At 44.4% G+C, this 21,122-nt stretch overlaps 2 protein-coding genes across 6 annotated transcripts in view; one reads left to right on the top strand and one right to left on the bottom strand.

Moving 5' to 3' along the window:
* Positions 1–1,529, top strand: part of ADORA3 (adenosine A3 receptor) — a 29,806-nt gene extending 28,277 nt beyond the window's left edge. Inside the window, exon 6 of the mRNA XM_045801508.2 lies at positions 939–1,529. Coding sequence (XP_045657464.2) covers positions 939–1,009 — 71 coding nt within the window. The 3' untranslated portion in view covers positions 1,010–1,529. The remainder of the gene's footprint in view (positions 1–938) is intronic.
* Positions 1,530–1,536: 7 nt separating this feature from the next.
* Positions 1,537–20,846, bottom strand: C12H1orf162 (chromosome 12 C1orf162 homolog). 5 transcript variants are annotated; one of them, XR_006780324.2, is made up of 7 exons: positions 10,446–20,846; positions 8,424–8,500; positions 7,613–7,679; positions 7,038–7,132; positions 6,705–6,772; positions 5,863–6,556; positions 1,537–3,784 (listed from the first exon to the last, which is right to left on the bottom strand). XR_006780324.2 is itself a non-coding variant. In XM_045801512.2 (7 exons), exons 3-7 carry the CDS (start codon positions 8,458–8,460, stop codon positions 6,395–6,397), a joined length of 429 nt encoding a protein of 142 aa, XP_045657468.2. In that variant the 5' UTR covers positions 8,461–8,500; positions 10,063–10,089; positions 10,446–12,616; the 3' UTR covers positions 4,878–6,394. The 5 variants fall into 5 exon arrangements, 4 of the variants coding, with proteins under 4 accessions (XP_045657468.2, XP_045657465.2, XP_045657469.2 ...); XM_045801512.2 differs by lacking the exon at positions 1,537–3,784 and adding an exon at positions 10,063–10,089 and having other exon boundaries at positions 4,878–6,556; positions 10,446–12,616; XM_045801509.2 differs by lacking the exon at positions 1,537–3,784 and having other exon boundaries at positions 4,878–6,556.
* Positions 20,847–21,122: the final 276 nt, after the last annotated feature.

Raw genomic sequence — 21,122 nt, 5'->3', positions numbered from 1 at the left:
TAGAGCCGGAAGAATCTGGAATTCAAAGCTAGGGCTGCCAGGCGTCATACTCTCCCTGTGATAATTTGGCCTTATGGCAGAGCAGAAGCCCTAAGAAATCAAAGCCGCGGATCCCTTTTGTCCTCTATGAGCTTCGGGGACCAGTGGAGGTGGGGAATGTGGACAAAACAACATCTTTCTCAGTTGTGCCCAAGACCCCTCCCTTTGGGACCCAATTGTACTGTAGGTGTTGGCAAAAAACCATTGTCACTTCTTTAAGGCACGATCTTGGGTAACTTCTCACTCCTCTGGGCCTGTTTTCTTCTTTATAGATTGAGGACCCCAATGTCATACTCCCCAGGAGTTTTTATTCATACATTCACTCTTCTTTCAATGCGCAAGGACCGTGCTAGATGCTGGAGATACAAAGGCGAGCAAAAGAAATGGCATCTGTCCTCACAGCACGTATAATGTAGAGTGGGAGGGAGACAAACTATCACACAGATGAAAAATTGTCAGCTAGCATAAGTGCTCTCTAGGGAAGGCACAAGGTGTCGTGGAAGTTGAGGCAAGGGAATCCAACCCCATTCCTTTTGAGCAAGGAGTTGTGCGACCCGGGTTAGCCCTGGCCTGCTTCCTCACGCTCAGGCAATTGAAACGTGGCAGCTGGAGTCAAAGACCCTTCTGGCTCTGACGTTCCTGGAGTCTGCAGGGGTCCAGTGGCATTAAATCACCGAAGCGTGCTGACAGGTGAATGCCAGCCCCATGTGCCAAGCTTCCCTACTGACCGACCAATGAGCTTTCAAGTAATGACAGCTGATTTCCGCCCAGAAAACAAACTGTGGTCTTTAGTCCCCATAAAGAGACCAGGAGAGAGTTTGCCACTTCTACTGCAGAAACGCGCGGCGGAGGTGGGCAACGGATCTCAACTCGATTTCCTGTTTCTGTTTCCTGCAAAGCAGACAAGTCACTGAAGCCCTCCGCGTGTGTCCTGACTCCACAGAAAATGGCTCAGCCTGAACAGATGTGACTGAAGACTTCTTTTATTTAGTTTATAAATTAAGTGATGTTTTAATAGAGTCGTCAGGAAAACCAGCCCGCACATCGTGGGGACCGATGGTGATCTCGCAGGTGTTCTGCGGGACCCTCTGACTTGCCAGCGACCACTTGCCGCTGGCTGAGAACAGCCGTCGTGAGTGAGGAAGAGGGGCAGAATCTGGCTCAGGGGGCCAGGAGATCCCTTGTGTGTTCTCGGTTCGCCAATAAATTCCCGATTGGTGTGGAATGGACTCTCAGGTACCACTAACTTCTCCTGGGATACCCCTGGAAATGTGTTTTCAGAAAAGTTTCAAGTACAATGTCACAGTATTTATTTCTGCATTGGTATTACCGGCTGTCCTACCAAAGGAAGGGATATAGGCCACGCCAGCAGGGCTCAGGTATTCTTGGTGAAAAGATTGTCCTCTATGGGGCACTGTCCCCAGACTGAATGGATGCCGCCCTGGATCAGTGAGAAACCAAGGTGTGGTGAGTGAACTATTCAGTTAAGTCAGGAAGCACAAATCAGGACGGAGGGAGGCATCAGCAGCTGTGGGTGCAAGGGAGGCTGTACTATCCGAAAATGCCAGAACTCCCACCTGCGTGTCTGCACCTTCTCTCCCCATGTGAATTCTTCCCTGCTATTTCAGAGACTTCCCAGGGGCTCCCCCTCACTGCCTCTGCTGCCCTCACAAAAACCCTGCTCTTCTGGGGTCTTGTAACAAGGGTGCTGGCTAGTCCCAGCACTCAGGATGCTTGGTGGCCCTGGGGTCAGTGCAGGGCCGGGGCAGGGAGATTGGCTCTTTTTTTTTTTTTTTTAAGATTTTATTTATTTATTTGACAGAGAGAGACACAGCCAGCGAGAGAGGGGACACAAGCAGGGGCAGAGGGAGAGGAAGAAGCAGGCTCCCAGCGGAGCAGGGAGCCCGATGCGGGGCTCGATACCAGGACCCTGGGATCACGCCCTGAGCCGAAGGCAGACACTTAACGACTGAGCCACCCAGGCGCCCTGAGGTTGGCTCCTGACACGATTCCGCACTTGCTCTGCACGTTTTGGTCTAAGCTCTCACGGCGTCTTTCACGAGCACGGTCCCTTCAGTTTCCACCCTAACCCCTCCATCGGTGGGGAACCTGAAGCTACTGAGCAGCCTGATGGGAAGAGGTGGGGGTGAGGAGACCATCCCATTCCTACCATCTCCCTGTTTCCTGCGGCCAGTCCCCCTCCCTCCTGGAGTCTCCGATTCAAGAACATCAAAAGTGCTGCATTTTTTTTTCTCCGCCACTAAACAACTGAAGTCCCTCCTCTATGGCCACGTATTGAAGCACAAGCCCACCGGTTCTGCAAATAGCAATCCGGTCTGGGCTCCGTGAGGCCACGCTCCTGCCCAAGGCAAGAGAGCCGGCGTCAGTCTTCCACGACACATGAAGACACCTATAGTAGTTGTGCCAGATTTATACTTATGTACCTGGAGAATCATTTCCCCTGAGAATCCTACAGGTTTGTTCTGATTCCACGAACCAGCGTTCTAGAGCCTTTTCTTCTTCCCTTCCCTGGCAAAGACCTTTTAAATCTCTGGTCAACTATTTAACTGCTCATTTCATCCTCCAGCAAGACTAGGTGCACACCGGTTTTCATGGTAGGGAGTCAAAATCCAAAACTTTGTAAGCATAGGGCCCTGCTGTTAAAAACAGGAAGCTTCAAGAAAACAGAGGGAAGATCAATTAAGCTGATATTTCATGTCTAAGGGGGCGGTCCTAGGACAATGCTTAGTCCTCTTGGAACCGTTGAACAAATACTGGCTCTCAACTGGAAAGCTGACGTGCCTTCTAGCCTGGAGGTCGGTCCTATCATCCGCTGTCAGCCCAGAGTCTGGGAACAGGTGACAGCTAGAGAGGCCCCCCTGAGACGCTTCCCCGGGCCATCGACAGAAGAGCCCCCGCTACCCTCCTGGGGGCGGCCACTCTGCTGTGCTGGGGCCTCTTCACAAGTCCCCAAACTGTCTTTCTCCTTGGCCTGTTCGCTCCCCCACTGGGCCCACCCTTCCGCCGTTTTCTCAACATCCAGCTGTCACAAGCTCTCTGGGTCAGGTCACCTGACTTTCCCTTGCAAGTTTCTCTGCCACTCGGCCTGCTCTGGGTGGGGCAGCTTGGTGTGGAGGCCCGATGCAAGGGATGGGAAGTCAGGGGACTGGATGGAAGTGTGGCTCTGCCGCTTCCTCGCTGGGAGGCATTGGCTGCATTATTTGATCTCTCGGGACCTGAACTTCCCTACCTCCGTTCTTAAACATCCTACCTGATGTACTGTCTAAGAGCGATTTGTGGTGGCCGCTTTCCCCCCACTCCCACTTCCTTCGCGATAGACTGAGCTCCATTAAGGTGACACTGCTCGGGGAAGCCCCATCAGAGCAGGAGTGACCCGTCCGATGGGAGTCCACGGGTCAGGCTCCGGGTGAACCCGCTCTGCCCTTCCTCTTCCTTTTTCAACCTTCTGCGTGCAGAAGTTTGGAAGTGCACATGGTCTTCTGCAACTCCCGGATGCAGCCGAGCCACGGGTTCGGATGTGGGGGGGGGGAGGGATGGCCCGCAGCCGCACACACGCCACGCAGCCACACACGCCACGCTCTCCAGGGCTCACTGTGCAGCAAAGGCGGTCCTTTGTTCGCTCTCTGCTGAGGCCTCTTACTTCTCAGCTGGCTCAGAATTCAGGTGGGGATGGGAGCACCAGCTATCGGGTGCCCTGAAGATCCTCAACGAGGAAAGTGAAGAACTTCAAAAGGTACAAAAATGCTCTTAAGGGAAAAGACCTCCTCCCATCCCTGCCCCTCAGTCCCTCAGTTATCAAGCTCCCTGCCCAGGGGCAATCACTGAGCCCAGTTAACGGTGCTTTCTTTCAGAGACAGAATATGTACAAATACAGGTGCGCACACGTGCAGGCAGACACACGCACACTCTCTCTCTCTCTCTCCTGGACGTGAACAGAGCAGTCAGAATTCTGTTCCGCAGTCCGCACCTTACGTTTAACGTAACTTGGAGGTCTTTGTTTCCTGGAACATAGCGCAGCTTCCCTCTGTCTAATGGCTACGTTGCACTCCATTAGCCAGTCCCCTCTCGAGAGGCATTGAGACTTTTCTTGATCTTTCCCTGTTTCAGAGTTGAGCATCGTGGAAAAACGGGCAAACTCTGGAGCCGGCCTACCTGGGTGTGAGCCCAGCGCCGCGACTTCCTAGCAGCGTGAACTCGGGCGCGTCACTCAGCCCCTCTGTGTCTCCCTTTCTCTTCTAAAATGGGAATAAAAACTGTAACCTTGTGTTTCGTGAGGCTCCCACGAACACATGCCCAGCACTTGGAATATGCTTGGAGTATAACGAGCCTCGCTAAGCTTTATGCAGTTTGGCGAACGCGACAATTTAAACCGTGCGCAGGTGACTTTCCCCAGGATGCATTCACAGTGATAGGATTTAAAACCTGGTCAGTTTTTGCCAAACGGCCTGTCATAGCTATTGTAGGTGCGTCTTGGTTCCCTGCAGTCCTGCGCGAGCGGTTTGTTAGCAAACTTTTTGAACGTTGTTCATCTCGTTGATGGAAAACATCTAATTGTAGTTTTAATCATGATTTCTCTTATTACGAGTAAACTTGAGTATCTCCTTATATGTTTAAAAGCCATTTATATTTCCTTTTCTGTGACTAACCTAGACTCATCCTTTGTGCTTTTTTTTTTTTCCTACTGAGTTGCTGATTTTTTCTCTACTGACTTACAGGAGCTCTGAGTATATTAAGAAAATTAGCCCTTTGGCTATGAGAGGCTTTGCAAATATTTTCCAGGCTTGGCATTTTGAATGGTATTTTGGACGTCCAGTTAATCAACGTTTTCTAGTTTATTGGCTTTGGGTCATACATTCAAGGCAGGGACCACTCTATTTTTAAAGTTCTCCCATATACTCTCCTAATACTACTACTTTTTTTACAGTTAAATTTTTGACGCATCTAGAATTTATTTTGATGTAGGGAGGGAGATGTGGATCTGATCTTATTTTCATCCATCCGCACGATTGCCTACCTGTCGGAATACCTTTTATGGATAAACCAGTTGCCCCCAAATGACTGGATATGCCGTCTTCATCAGACTCCCAATTTCCCCATGTACATCTGTTTCTAGGCTTCTTATTCTATCCCATTTGCTTACTCACGAACCATGAACACATTTTAATGAGTCATGCTTGATAAAAAAATACTTCTAGTTAGTGGTTAGGGCTAGCCTTCCTATATTCTTTTATCTGCTTCTTTTTATAAATTTTCCTGCATTTGCTTTCTAGTTTATTGCCTACACGGGGACTTTAGAGTAACCTTACTGAGTGAAAGATAATCTTATGGGGGGGGCGCCCCTGGGTGGCTCAGTCCGTTAAGTGTCTGCCTTTGGCTCAGGTCATGACCTTGGGGTCCTGGGATGGTCAGGTTCCTGGCTCAGCGGGGAGTCTGCTTCTCCCTCCGCCCTCCCCCCTGCTCGTACTTTCTCTATCTCTCTCTCAAATAAAAAAACATATATATATATAAAAAGAAAATCTTATTGGTATTTTTCCTGGGACTGTCTGTGGGATCATCCATTAGGATGTGCGGGGGGGGGGGTTAACATTTAAATTTTTAGCTCCCACATAACATCGCTTTACGTATCTTTTATGCTATAGCAAGGAGGTGGACATCCACATTTGAATTGTGCTTTATACAAGAGGGACTTTATATTTGTGTAAAACTCTTGGGATGTACAAGGTACCTCAGGAGATGACATCTCACTTGCTGTCACATGAAGAGGTGAATGTTCCGTTTTCACGAGGAAGCAGTTACACTTACCAAAAGGATGCAGCTAGTTGGTGCCGAGCTTGAGACCTGGGCCCCGATCGGTCCTGAGCTTGCTCCAGAGTCCCGTCACCTCTGTTAGGCTTCCGGCTATGGAGGGCTTCGGGATCTCTGGACGTGACAGGACCAGACAAACAAATGATGCGGGAGGAGCCAGCGTTGCAGAGGGATTGCTTTTATTTGTAAGTCTTGCTGACTTGCCCATTTAGCTGACTTCTCCCACGCTGGTCAGTGGTGCTGAGTGAACACTCTTCGTGTGCTGAGCTCTGCACCACACACTTTGGAAGGGGACCCGGGAGGCCGTCTCGGCCCTCAAAGGGCTAACAGGCTGTCCATCCAAGCAGGAGGGCTGGCAGTCTCTTCTCAGGCCAAGGGAAGGACTCCCCCTTGGTCTTCAAAACTGCTGGCTAACATTCCCAGACCCCACCCAAACAGCCCCAACTGTTGTTTGGCCATGTTGTGGTCCAGAAATTGTCCTAAGGGAAAGTGAGACATAAGATGGAGCTGAGAATAAGAGGGACTGGTGTCAAGCTTCATTGGAAAGGTGGAGGGAGTCTGTCACTTTGACGGGAGCATAGACAACCGAGTCCAAGGGTGTAGAATGTTTCTTGGTCAGGTGATCGGTCTTTTCTTCTGAGATTTTGAAAGCTACGCTAGCATAGGTGAGTGCTTCCTCCGGGGACGAAAGCTGCAGAGGACGAAGGAGGAGGAACGAATGAGTTCAATTTGGAGGAAGGCGTCTCTTTAGAAGCCACTTGGAGGCTGTGGTCACAGAGGACCAAAGAGATCACAAGGTCCCTGTGCCCAGTGTCCCAGAAACAGTGTGGTCGTCTTACCTTGGCTGGAGGCTCACAGCCGGAGTGAGGGTCTGTGGGAGGATCCAGGGCCCAGGGACTGGAGTGACCTACCACACGTGCCAGGAAAGAGAGGGACGAGTCTCACCAGTGGGGCCTGGAGGAAGGGGAAGCCTCTCTCTGCAGGCTGGGGTGCAGGGGTGGGTGTTGGAGGTGGCAAAGTGGAGGGGCAGGGAGGGCAGGGGGAGAAGCGATGGGATTCAGGCCCTCAGTCTGCAGACGGAGAGCTACCTGGGTTTTAGGCCCCCTGAGAGCTAATGCTGTTCTCAGTGTCAGAGCCAGAAGAGCCGTCCCATCTCTCTCGAGCCCACTTACATTTCCTGTAGCACTTTATGACGAAGAAGATAAGGGCCAGCAGCAGCAGCGTCAGCAGGACCCCCGCGAAAAAGGCTAAGACCAAATGCTGAATGCTGTTTTGGCAAAGAAAGGGAGCAGATGACCTGCTGGGCTTTCTACAGGCCTCTGCTAAAGGTCAGAGGGTCACCGTTCCCGCCTGTGGGTAAATCCCTGAAATAGCTTTTTCATGCTGGTTAGGTGACTTTTACTGTTAACCCCCTGCATTTCAACTTCCTGCTTTGGGGTGCCAGAATTATCTGAGGCCTCAGTGCAAACTGTGGGCTCTTGTCCCCCTCAAAAATCTTCATAAGCCCGTACACACAAAGTTTCTCCATGAGCTGAGGGGATTCATGGATCTCTTGAGGGCTCTCCCCTCCCTGGGGCACTCCGGGTTAGGAACCACACTCTAAATACAAAAAACCGATTCAGTTTTCCAACTGTTTCTGGTCCCTTTTCCCCAGAGCTCCCTCCCAAGTCCCGTGAGGCGAGGCTGTCAGCACAGAATCCAATGCCATGTGGTACGCGAGGAAATGGGTGGGAGAATACTCGCTTACTTGACGTGCTCCAGGAAGCCGAGTGTAGAAGCAGTTGTCGGGGCTGCTGTGTTGACACACTGTTTGTCTGTGAGAGAACACAAAGGGGCTTAGTGTACCTGCCATGTCTCATAAATCTTTCCAGCTTAAATGTCCCCAGGTGCCCCTCCCTACCCAAGCAACCAGGAGAGGTAAATGATGGAGGGCCCCACTCTGCGAAAGGAGAGAACGGTGTTTCGTATCCTGGATCCTTTAACGTGAAAACTAGAGTTGAAACTTAAAAAACAATCAGCTACACACATGAAAGAGGAGCCTCGTGTTTCTGCAGCCCCATGTGCCCCTTTGACAAACACATCTCCTGTCGCTCCCTCCAAGATTTAATGGACCCCAGGGAGATGTGCTTCCTCGGACATAAGCAATGCTAAGGCCAGGGAGTAGAGAACCAAAAGCGAAACCCAGAACTAGCATTTCCCAAAGGTTTAGGGAACTTGACCTTGGAAACTGCTGCCTTTTCTAGTTTGTTCCTTTGTGTGCAAGGCAGCTTTTTACAGTGACTAGTTAAAGGCAGCCACAGTGAGTTCTCCCCACGCCGGCGCTATAAATAGGGGGCCAGTAAGGGAAGTGACCTGCCTTGTCCTCAGCTACGCAGCTGGTCTCGTACTGAGCACACACATACGCTTTACTCAACTTGGGAGGGTAGATTGTTCTCCCTGGTTCCCCTTGTCCCTCTTCCTGGCATTGGGTAAAATTTGATTCTTCCAGCTTCCGAAATGTTGTCCCATTACAGCTCGTTAGTACAGTTACTGGTTAATCCAATCCATGTTGGACTTACCATTGCTGGGTTCAGGTTTGGAACTCCCTGTTCCCATGCTGTCTTCCCGAGAGTAAAAAATGTTCCTCTTCGAAAGCCTAGAAAGGAAAGGTAGCAGAGGGGTGAACTCTGAGACTGATTTTAATACCAAAGCATACTGATGAGAGACAGGCTAGTCACGGTGGGTATTCTAGCAAGGACAGTGGTCACGGACTTTATGTGGTGTGGTCACCACACCTCAGCAACCAGTCCTCAGCTTTGCAGGTCCAGAAATTTGATCTTAGCAGGGCACCAAGAATTGACTGATTGGTCTAGAACTGACTCACACTAACTCACTCACAGGAGACTGATATATAAACTGAAATGACATAAGGAACATGTTGGTGTCACCAGTGCATTCTATCGGAACACATGAGAAAGCCAGTTAAAAACACAGTTTTGCTTGGCAAACATTGAATTGAACTAAGTATGGGAGAAGATGAATGGATGATTTAAATATTGAATATCATAGAGGTCTAATGCATTTGCCTCACTCCTCCCTGGCAGTGCTGGGTAATCTCTGACCCACTTTCTTGTGAAGATCCTTCCTTTAGGCTATATCAGAACTTTTATTCTGTTCACATATTGTCTTTTCAAGTATGTCAGTGTCCTTATCTAGGCTATGGTTCTACTTCTTATGTTAAGTTTTCTGTATTTTCCCTTTTATTTATTTGTACTAAAAAGTATAAAGTACCTAAAAGTAGCAGAGTAAAATCACCCAAAATCCTATTACCGATTATTAATATTTTAGTGTATTTTTTTTTAGTTATACTTCCGTGCATTTCCTAAAAATTGGTTGAGACTTCATATCTCTTTTGTTGTTTTTACTGTTATTTTTAAATCATAAACATCCCTCCCATGCCACTCAAAACTTTCTATAAGCATTTTTAGTGGCCATAGGTCTTTCTGTTATAGCTATGTACCATAGCTTGCTTAACCAGTTTCTTTGTTGATAAAAATGGTTTCCACTTTTATTTAAATAAAAGAATAAAACCATTTTAGGAAACGACAGTTTTACTTCATATTTAGTCATGCCCATGATAAGAATTTTTGGCTTTGCCAAAATACCTGCTGTATTTTAAGGTAATTTATTTAGACAATAAATGTCATCTATTATTTGTGTTTATTTATTCAGTTTTCAAAAGTGAATCAATTTCCGAGTCCTTGGACACAGGGAGGGTCGGGAGAAGGATACCTCATCGCCATGTGCCACTTACAACAGCAACAATAATAAGTGCCTTAGACTTGACCAAATAACATGCTCTAGGCTAAAGTGCCGACAGGGAAATCTGGCGAGAATTCTGAGAACCGAGACTAGGAAGCCCACCATCCGCAGCAGAATCATCAGTGGTAACAATTTCTCTAGCATTTTTGCTCTTTTTCTAATTTAAAAGTCAACAGTGCTCTTTGTAGAGCACCATAAAATATTTATAGAGAATTTTTTAAATATTGAAATATGTGCTTGCCCTAAAAAGAGCATGATCTTATCCTATGAATTTATATTAGACTTGGCCACTGGGGACGTGGGAGATGAGAGGACCATAGGTTTCTGTAAAATCTTAACCTTCACATAAGTGGCTCTGAATTTACAACCACCCCAAAGAAATGCTACCATACTCACCTTTAAAAATTTGGGGGCCACCACACTCTGAAAGACAAAACCGTTGCACAGGGCAGCAGGGAAATAAATTCTTACAGATCCAGGCCAAGAAAAGCAGGAAACACATTTCCATTTGAAAACAACACCGCGAACGTTTGACAGAGCATAAATTAAAATAGAAACAGCACTCTGTATACTTTTTCACGTTTTGTCCAGTCCTGGGAGATTCTTACCGATTGCCATAAAATCCACCAGCTACGTGCAGCCGCTCAAATACAACCCTTCCCCCACCAACTAAAGTTAAACAGAAAGAAAATGGTAGAAACCACTAAAAATTAGATGGCATTTTCTTTTGGTGAATGATTATTTCATCTAGATTAAAAGCATGGGGTAAATGCATTTACCTTCTGAGAAAAAGTCCGGTCATAAGATGCCAGTTGTCTAAGACTGAACTTTTCACTTGCTTCCGTGACTACTCCTACTTTTCAGAGATGACGAAATAAGGGTTTACTGCTACTACCCCGTCAAGCTGCGTGTTGCAAAGATCTCGTCTAAACTTGAGGTCAGACTTCCTCTTTGAGGCCAACATTATATATATATATTTTAAAATTATTTTTATAATGCCATATATTTTTTAATCCCATGAACAGCTTCTCTTGTATCTTTTGACACATGAACACTAGAACACAGGGAGCTAAGACAAGTTTATTTCTAATTAAGCATGTATTAAGTATTTAACCACCATGCGAGATAAGGTGGAGTTCCCAGCAATATGGCATTATCATTACCATCAAGCATCTTCAAATCTCTCTTGTTCTAACCAGAAAGATGAGGTTGATAGGAGGGACAAAGAGCAGAGTCAAGTATGAGCTGCTAGCTGGGCAGACACGAAGTGTGTTGGGAGTTATGGAGATCCCTGGGGGTGCCTGAATGGCTCAGTCAGTTAAGCCTCTGATTCTCAGGTCATGGTCTCAGCGTCATGAGATTGAACCCATGTGGGGCTCTGCGCTCAGCGAGGAGTCTGCTGGGGATTCTCTCTTCCTCTCCCTCTGACCCTCCTCCCTGCTCATGCTCAGGCTCTCTCTCTCTCAAAATAAATAAATAAAATCTTCAAAAAAAAAAAGAGTTATGGAAATCCCTTCAGAGGGAAGGCGAGTCATTTCTGTATAAACATTTATCCATAAAATAATGTTAATAAAGTACTCTGCATCTTGGGGCTCCTGGGTGGCACAGCAGTTAGGCGTCTGCCTTCGGCTCAGGGCATGATCCCGGCGTTATGGGATCGAGCCCCACATCAGGCTCCTCCGCTATGAGCCTGCTTCTTCCTCTCCCACTCCCCCTGCTTGTGTTCCCCTTCTCGCTGGCTGTCTCTATCTCTGTCAAACAAATAAATAAAATCTTAAAAAAAAAATAAAGTACTCTGCATCTTAAAAGAAGTAGTAAAAAGTAAAGGGAGATTGAGTTTAGAAAACTAAACATATGGATTTAGAAATAAACCGAAATAGAATTTGTGAAAGATTCACTATTATGTATTCACAGATATTTAAGAAATTTGGAGCACAGTGATTTCTAAGAACACCATAGAGATCCTGGTCACTCTATTGTGTTTTGTGTTTGCCCCTATAAGAAAACAGTACCGTTGAGAGTGAAATCTGGTATTTAAGGATTCAAGAGGCGTGATAAAAGAAAATAATCCCTGAAATTATTCTTTTTACAAAAGAATGTCCTCAATTTATGGATTTTATGGAAAATAAAGCAAGAAATCTTATGCTTATGAGGCCGAAGTTATCAAAGGAACAGATTGGATAATCCTCATCAGATTATCCTCTCCATAACTTGAAGAAACTATTGAAAGAGAGAAAAAACACCTTTAATTTGGAATCACTATCTCTGGATCTGTTAATCAAGAAATGCACACTTTTTTTTTTTAGGTGTAGTATTTGAAAACAAGAAACATTCTATAATTTGAAAAAAGATTTAAAATATTAATACATATACTTGCTAAGTAAACTGTGAACTAGCTGCTGTGAATATTTCAGAGAACAAGGCAGAACATTTTCTCATGGGGCCTATTGTCTAATTGAGAAGAGAAATCCTAAACAAGAAAACAACAGACATTACAGATTGTGTTAAGGGCCATAAAGGACAGAAGCAGAGTGCCATGCTAGACTAGATTAAATGATGGGAGAAGGTCCTTAGATGAAATGGATGACTGGGGATGGTCTGTCCAAGGAGCAGACACTGAGAACCAGAGTTTGGGAAAGAGCTGGTCAGGCAGAGAGCCCCAGAAAGACAATTTCAGGCAGAGGGCAGAGGAACTCACAGGCAAGAGAAAAGGAAGAGCTGGCAGAGCTGGCAGAGCTGGTGAAATTCGGCAAAGCTGCATGCAGGTGGACCCGAAGCAGGGGTCTGGGGCATGGATGAAGTTTGGCTGGAGGGAGCAGAAAGAAACCAGGTAGGGAGTATCCCAGGCCTGGGACTAGTTGCTGGGATTCAGGGGATGTATTTCCTGGACATCAGCGTGGTTCAAGAGTGGAGCAATTTTTTAAATGTAATTTTTAAATTTAAATTCAATTAATTAACATACAGTGTATTATTAGTTTCAGAGGTAGAGTTTAGTGATTCATCAGTCTTATATAATACCCAGTGCTCATTATATCTCGGGCCCTCCCCATTGTCCATCACCCAGTTACCCCATTCCTCCACCCTCCTCCCTTCTAGCAACCCTCGGTTTGTTTCCCATGATTAAGAGTCTCTTATGGGTGGTTGTCCTCTCTGATTTTGTCTTGTTTAATTTTTCCCTCCCTTCCCCTATGATCCTCTGCCTTGTTTCTTAAATTCCATATATCAGTGAGATCATATGATAATTGTCTTTCTCTGATTGACTTATTTTACTTAGCATAATACCCTCTAGTTCCATCCACGTCATTGCAAATGGCAAGACTTCATTTTTTTTGATGGCTGAGTAGTATTCCATTGTATATATATATCCACCACATCTTCTTTATCCAATCATCTGCTGATGGACATTTGGGCTCTTTCCATAGTTTGGCTATTGTGGACATTGCTGCTATAAACACTGGGATGCAGGTGCCCCTTCGGATCATTACATTTGTATCTTTGGGGTAAATCCCTAGTAGAGAAATTACTGGGTCATAGGGTAACTCTATTTTCAACTTTTTGAGGAACCTCCATACTGTTTTCCAGAGTGGCTGCACCAGACTGCATTCCTAACAACAGTGTAAGAGGGTTCCCCTTTCTTCAGATCCTTGACAACAACTGTCGTTTCCTGACTTGTTAATTTTAGCCATTCTGACTGGTGTGAGCTGGTATCTCATTGTGGTTTTGATTTGTATTTCCCTGCTGCCAAGTGATGTTGAGCATTTTTTCATGTGTCTGTTGGCCTTTTGGATGTCTTCTTTGCAGAAATGTCTGTTCATGTCTTCTGCCCACTTATTGATTGGATTATGGGTTCTTTGGGTGTTGAGTCTGATAAGTTCTTTATAGATTTTGGATACTTGCCCTTTATCTGATAAGACATTTGCAAATATCTTCTCCCATTCTGTCTGTTGTCTTTTGGTTTTGTCAACTATTTCCTTTGCTGTGCAGAAGTTTTTATCATGATGATGTCCCAATGGTTCATTTTTGCCTTTGTTTCCCTTGCCTTTGGAGACGTGTCTAGCACGAAGTTGCTGCAGCCAAGGTCACAGAGGTTGCTGCCTGTGTTCTCCTCTAGGATTTTGAAAGATTCCTGTCTCACATTTAAGTCTTTCATCCATTTTGAGTCTATTTTTGTGTATGGTTTAAGGAAATGGTCCAGTTTCAGTCTTCTGCATGTGGCTGTCCCAATTTTCCCAACAGCGTTTGTTGAAGAGATTGTCTTTTTTCCATCAGATATTCTTTCCTGCTTTGTTGAAGATTAGTTGACCATAGAGTTGTGGGTCCATTTCTGGGTTCTCTATCCTGCTCCATTGATCTATGTGTCTGTTTTTGTGCCAGTGCCATACTGTCTTGATGATTACAGCTTTGTAATGGAGCTTGAAGTCTGGAACTGCGATGCCACCAGTTTTGGTTCTCTTTTACAACATTCCTTTGGCTATTCAGGGTCTTTTCTGGTTCCATACAAATTTTAGGATTATTTGTTCCAGTCCTGTGAAAATAGTTGATGGTATTTTGATAGGGATTGCATTGAATGTGTAGATTGCTCTAGGTAGCAAAGACATTTTAATAATATTTATTCTTCTAATCTATGAGCAATGAATATTTTTCCATTTTTTTGTGTCTTCTTCAATTTCTTTCATGACTGTTCTATAGTTTTCTGAGTACAGAAACTTTGCCTCGTTGGTTAGGTTTATTCCTAGGTATCTTATGGTTTTGGGTGCAACTGTGAATGGGATTGGCTCCTGAATTTATCTTTCTTCTGTCTCATTGTTTGTATGTATAAATGCAACTGATTTCTGTGCATTGATTTTATATCCTGCCACTTTGCTGAATTCCTGTATGGGTTCTTGCAATTTTGGGGTGGAGTCTTTGGGTTTTCCACATAGAATATCATGTCATCTGTGTAGAGTGAGACTTTGACTTTTTCTTTGCTTATTCCGATGCCTTTTATTTCTTTTTGTTGTCTGACTGCTGAGGCTAGGACTTCTAGTACTATGTTAACAGTGGTAGAGTGGACATCCTTGTGGGAAAAGCTCTATTTTTCCCCATTGAGAATGTTATTCACTGTGGGCTTTTCGTAGATAGCTTTTATGATATTGAGGTATGTTCCCTCTATCCCTACACTGTGAAGAGTTTTAATTAAGAAAGGATGCTATAGTTTGTCAAATGCTTTTTCTGTATCAATTGAGAGAATCATATGGTTCTTGTCCTTTCATTAATGTGATGTATCATGTTGTCCTTTCTTTTATTAATGTGATCAATCACATTGATTTGTGAATGTTGAACCACCCTTGCAGCCCAGGAATAAACCCTACTTGGTCATGGTGAATAATCCTTTTAATGTACTGTTGTATCCTATTGGCTAGTATCTTGGTGAGAATTTGGGCATCCATGTTCATATAGAATATTGGTCTGTAATTCTCCTTTTTGGTGGGGTCTTGTCTGGTTTGGGAATCAAGGTAATGCTGGCCTCATAGAATGAGTTTGGAAGTTTTCCGTCCATTTCTATTTTTTCAAACAGCTTCAGAAGAATAGGCATTAATTCTTCTTTAAATGTTTGGTAGAATTCCCCTGGGAGGCCATCTGGCCCTGGACTCTTTGTTTGTTGGGAGATATTTTTTTTTTATTACTTCTTCAATTTCCTTGCTGGTTATGGGTCTGTTCAGGTTTTCTATTTCTTCTTGTTTCAGTTTTGGTAGTTTACATCTCTAGGAATGCATCCATTTTTTCCAGATTGCCTAATTTGTTGGCATATAGTTGCTCATAGTATGTTCTTATAATTGTATTTCTTTGGTGTTGGTTGGATCTCTCCTCTTTCATTCATGATTTTATTTATTTGGGTTCTTTGTCTTTCCTTTTGATAAGTCGTCAGTGGTTTATCGATCTTATTAATTCTTTCAAAGAACCAGCTCGTGGTTTCATCAATGTGTTCTATTGTTCTTTGGTTTCTATTTCATTGATTTCTGCTCTAAACCTTATTAATTCTCTTCTCCTGCTTGGTTTAGGCTTTATTTGCTGTTCTTTCTCCAGCTCCAGACCTTTCTTGTTTCTTGAGAAAGGCTCATATTGCTATATACTTCCCTCTTAGAACTGCCTTTGCTGCATCATTGAACAGTTAGTTGTGTTTTCAATTTCACTTGTTTCCATGAATTTTTAAAATTCTTCTTTAATTTCCTGGGTGACCCATTCATTCTTTAGTAGGATGCTCTTTAATCTCCAGGTATTTGAGTTCTTTCCAAATTTCCTCTTGTGATTGAGCTCAAGTTTCAAAGCATTGTAGTCTGAAAATATGCAGGGAATAATGCCAATCTTTTGGAATTGGTCGAGAGCTGATTTATGACCCAGTATGTGATCATATTCTGGAGAATGAATGTTCCATGTGCACTCGAAAAGAATGTGTATCCTGTTGCTTTAGGATGGAATGCTCTGAATATATCTGTGAAGTCCATCTGGTCCAGCATGTCATTCAAAGCCCTTGTTTCCTTGTTGATCTTTTGCTTAGGGGATTGGTCCACTGCTGTGAGTGGGGTGTTAAAGTCCCCTACTATTATTGTATTATTATCAATGTATTTTCTTAATTTTGTTATTAATTGGTTTATATGATTGGCTGCTCCCATGTTAGGGGCATATTTACAATTGTTAGATCTCCTCATTGGATAGACCCTTTAATTATGATATAGTGTCCTTCCTCATCTTTTATTACAATCTCTGGTTTAAAATCTAATTTGTCTGATAGAAGGATTGCTACCCCAGCTTTCTTTTGATGTCCATTAGGAAGATAAATGGTTTTCCACTCCCTCACTTTCAATCTGGAGACGTCTTTGGGTCTAAAACGAGTTTCTTGCAGACAATATATCGATGGGTCTTGCTTTTTTATCCAATCTAATACCCTGTGTCTTTTGATTGGGGCATTTACCCATTTACATTCAGAGTAACTGTTGAAAGATATGAATTTAGTGCCATTGTATTACCTGTACAGTTACTGTTTCTGTGTATTGTCTCTGTTCCTTTCTGATCTATGTTACTTTTGGGCTCTCTTCACTTTGATTCCCTTTAATGTCTCTTGCAGGGCTGGTTTAGTGATCACAAGTTCTTTTAGTTTCTGTTTTTCCTGGAAGCTTTTCATCTCCCCTTCTATTTTGAATGACAGTCTTCCTGGATATAGTAATCTTGGCTGCAAATTTTTCTCATTTAGCACCCTGAATATATCACGCCCATCCTTTCTGGCCTGCCAGGTCTCTGCGGATAGGTCTGCTGCCAGTCTAATGCTTCCACCCTTGAAGGTTAAGGACCTCTTGTCCCAAGATGCTTTCAGGATTTTTGTCTCTGAAATTTGCAAGCTTCACTATTACATGTCAAGATATTGACCTAGTTTTATTGATTTTGAGGGGAAGTTCCCTGTGCCTCCTGGACTTGAATGCCTGTTTACTTCCCCAGATTAGGGAAGTTCTCAGCTATAATTTGCTCAGATGTATGTTCCGCCCCCTTCTCTCTTTCCTCTTCTTCTGGGATCCTAATTATTCTAATATTGTTTTGCTTTATGGTATCACTTCTCTCTCACATTCTACCCTTGTGCTTCAGTAGTTATTTCTCTTTTTCTCAGCTTTATTCTCCATCATTTTGTCTTCTATATCATTAATTCTCTCTTCTGCTTCATTTATCCTCGCAGTTAGAGATTCAATTTTTGATTGTATCTCATTAATAGCCTTTATTTTTACTTGATTAAATTTTAGTTTTTATTTCTCCAAAAAGGGATTCTGTAGCGTCTTCTATGCTCTTTTCAAGCCCAAGATGTAAGTGAATTTGAGAGATATCTAGGAGAGTGGTAGCAGAAACAAGGAAGGGCGAAAGTTCAGAAGGGCAAAAGATCAAAGATGTCACCAAAGGGCTGAAGGAGGAAGAAGAGCCCGAGAGGGAAACAGTAGTAGCTCAAGACTTAGAGTGACAATTAATTAATCCAACATTTACTGAGCACCTACTATGACCCAAATGCACTGTCAAGTTCTGGAGTAAACAGCATAATGAAATGTTGTAGATGCTATGCTGACGTCTGCACCAGATGGAGTGGGACCCAACAGAGAAAGGGCTGAGCTTACACAATAAGGAGGGAAACTGAGTGTCACAAGAAGATGATGTATGTGTTGTTGTCTTGAAAAATGAATTACATTTTCTAGGCAGGCAGAGGAAGGAAGCGTATTCCAGGCAGAGGGACTGCACAAGCAAAGGCATGCTTTGTCATGTTGGTTACAGTCCAGGAAATGGAAGTATTTCAACATGGCTGGTGCAGTGGGGAATGACGGTCAGGTGGGGATGGGGAAGAGAAGAGGAAAGGCTGGAGAGGAAGGACAAAACCAGGTATGGAGGACCCTAAACAAACCTTAGAGGGAATGGAGAGGAGTGACATGGTTACATTGGGGACTGGGGAGGGGCCAGGCAGCGGGTGGCAAGTCCTTTACCATTGAAGAGCTCTGATCAGAGGCAATAGCCATGGGGAAGAAGAGGTGGGGCAGAAAGTTGATGAATCTAGTCATTTATCACTTCTAAGAGGAAGGTATGGGAGGAGCTCAGGGTAGCTCCCAGATTTCTGCATTGTATCACTGATTAATAGTGCAGGTATAGACGAAAGGGGTGTAGGATTGGACAAATAATGCGTTTACTCTTGGACACACTGACTTTAGGGTGCTTGTGGAACATTCAAGTAGAGATGTGGTGAGGGTAACTGGACATGCAGGCCTGGGGCTCATGAAAGAGATCTAGATTTGTGTGGTAGACAGTCCTAGTTCTTGCCCACAACCAGGTCTCCTCTCCTTCTGGCTCAGAGCCTCTCCTGTGGTTGGGTGGTGCCATGAGACTCATTGTGGCCAACGGCCTATGTAGGGAAGTGTTGTAGTCCCTTTGAGTTGAAGCATTTAATTGCTGAAGTAAAACCTTCTCTGACCCCTCCTCCTGCAGGGCAATCATGATTTTGTGGTGAGAAGGTAAGGCTGAAGGCTCTAAAGCCAGATCACTGTGTCATCACATAGAGGACAGTTTCTCCAGGGGGTCACTTGGACCTGTGGTGGATTCTTCATGAGCAAAAAATAAGCTTTTCCATGTTACACGAAATCTGGGGATAGGTTGTCTCACTTAACCTATCCTGCCTAATACAATCTGAGATATAGATGAGAAAGTCATCAGCATACATGTGACAGTAGAAGCCATGGGAATGGCTAAGATTGTCCAGGTACAGTCTGTAGAGTGGGAATAAAAATTCCTAGGACAGAACACTGAGGAACACCAATGCTTAAGAGGGAGGCAGACAGTTGTCACCTACAGAAATTGAGAGGAAGCAGTGATAGCAAACACACACTATAGGAAGCCAGGAACGAAAGGAAGGAAGGAAAGCTGTGGCCAACAGCACCAGATGTGCCAAGAGGGAGGCCCAGTAACACGAGGACTGCAAAGAGTGAACTAGATCTGGAAATGGAGGGATCGTGATCTTTTCTGTGAATGCAGTTTAGGGTGTGGCAGTGGTGGAGAAAAAGACTTCGGTGGGTTGAACCATGAAGACAAATCCCAGGACATAGAACAGACTGGATCTTTAAAGAGATCCTCTTGTTAAAGAACACCAACCAACACTGGATAAAACATTTTAAACACCAGAATTGAAAAAATATGTGGCTGAACTGGATGTTGGAAATCCTCAAAGAAAGGAAGAATGTTGACTGAGACCTGGAGCTGGTGTTTGCTCTGGAAATAGCTGCTAATTTTTGTTGGCCCAGAGCTAGGGTCGAAAGGCCATGTGCATGAGGTCAGGAAACCAAATCTAAAGCCTGCACAAAGGGGGGGATTTGCATCAGACCCTCTGAAAGGAGACCCACAGTGAGTACATTACGAAAAAAGCCATGCCACAGATGGAAATGTTAAGGATCCTTGTACTAACTTTCAACAGCAGCATAACAAATGATCACACATTTCAAGGCCTAAGAAAGTCCACATTTATTATATCTTAGTGTCTGTGGGTTAGAGCTTGTGGGTATAGCTTACCAGGGTTCTCTGCTTAGGGTCTTACCAGGGTGCAGTGAAGGTACTGGCTGGGCCCTGGTTTCATCAGAGGCTTGACTGGGGGAAGATCCACTTCCAAATTCCATTTGTCACATGAATTCATTTCCTTTCGGCTGTATGACTGAGGGCCTCGGCTTCTTACTGCCTGTCTGCTGGTATCTGCTCTTGGGGTCGAAGAAGCTGCCTGCCATTCCCTGCCCGTGGCCCTGTTCATAGGTAGCTCACAACATGGCAGTCAGCCTCATTAAGGCCAGCAGGAGAGTCTTGCCAGGCTGCTAGGATGGTCTTACACAGTGTAATGTAGCAGTGGGAGTGACTTCTCATCACCTTTGCCACGTAAAGTAACCCAATGGAGGGAGTGGCAACATATCACCTTTTATACTGTGTTCATTAGATGCAAGTCACAGATTCCATCTGTGCTCCGGGCAGGCGGGAGGTTTACTGAGGGCAGACACTGAGGCGCAGTGTAGAATTCTGCCTGTCACACTGGCTTATACCAATCTTGGCTCTGGGCAGAGGAGGACAAAGAGAAAAACAAAACAAAACAAAACAGCTTTTCTTTGACGATTCTCTAACCGCAAACCCGACCTCAGGAAGTTTTGGGCCAGATTTTGTACTCCTTGTGGTTCTGTATCTTCTGTTTTTATCATTCATTTCACAATACTTTCTAATTTCTTCTTTGATGCATGGATTATTTAGAAATGTATTTCTTAATTTCAAAATACACATGGATTTCCTTATCATTCTGTTAACTTTTAAGCAACAATTGCTCTGTGATCAGCAAAAATAGTATTTATTATTTCAATCCTTTAAAATCTGTTGAGGCATGCCTTGAGTGTTATTTCATATGTACCTGAAAAGAATGTGTAGCCTGTGGTTATTGGGAGTAGTGTTCTCTACATTTCTATTAAGTACAGTTTGTTGTTTTGTTTGAATTCTATATCCTAACTGCTTACGAATTTTTTAGTCTCTGATAGAATTATGAATTTGTCTACTTCTACATAAAAATATTTCAATCTCTGGGGGCGCCTGGGTGGCACAGCGGTTAAGTGTCTGCCTTCGGCTCAGGGCGGGATCCCGGCATTATGGGATGGAGCCCCGCATCAGGCTCCTCTGCTGGGAGCCTGCTTCTTCCTCTCCCGCTCCCCCTGCTTGTGTTCCCTCTCTCGCTGGCTGTCTCTATCTCTGTCGAATAAATAAATAAAATCTTTTAAAAAAAAATATTTCAATCTCCCAAGAGTTTATATTTACACTTACAATGTTCACTTAGGTTTGCTCACATCCTTAACAGCTATGTTTTTCTTCCATTTTCCCCATTTCTGGCATTTTCCATGGGATCATCTTCCTTGTCTTAAAAATACCTTTTAGTCTGGGGC

This window comes from Ursus americanus, chromosome 12, assembly GCF_024610735.1.
Source record: "Ursus americanus isolate L20-20 chromosome 12, mUrsAme1.1.p, whole genome shotgun sequence".
Taxonomy (NCBI): Eukaryota; Metazoa; Chordata; class Mammalia; order Carnivora; family Ursidae; genus Ursus; species Ursus americanus.
This window is presented reverse-complemented; position numbering and strand designations above follow the sequence as displayed.

What these genes read in the sequence shown, in the direction of transcription:
- C12H1orf162 (XM_045801509.2), bottom strand. Translation starts at nt 10,468, where the DNA reads ATGACCGGACTTTTTCTCAGAAG. An exon ending in CAAACCTGAACCCAGCAATG is followed by an intron (nt 7,680 to 8,423) that starts GTAAGTCCAACA and finishes GTTCTCTCACAG; the next exon opens with ACAAACAGTGTGTCAACACA. An exon ending in CATAAAGTGCTACAGGAAAT is followed by an intron (nt 6,773 to 7,037) that starts GTAAGTGGGCTC and finishes CACGTGTGGTAG; the next exon opens with GTCACTCCAGTCCCTGGGCC.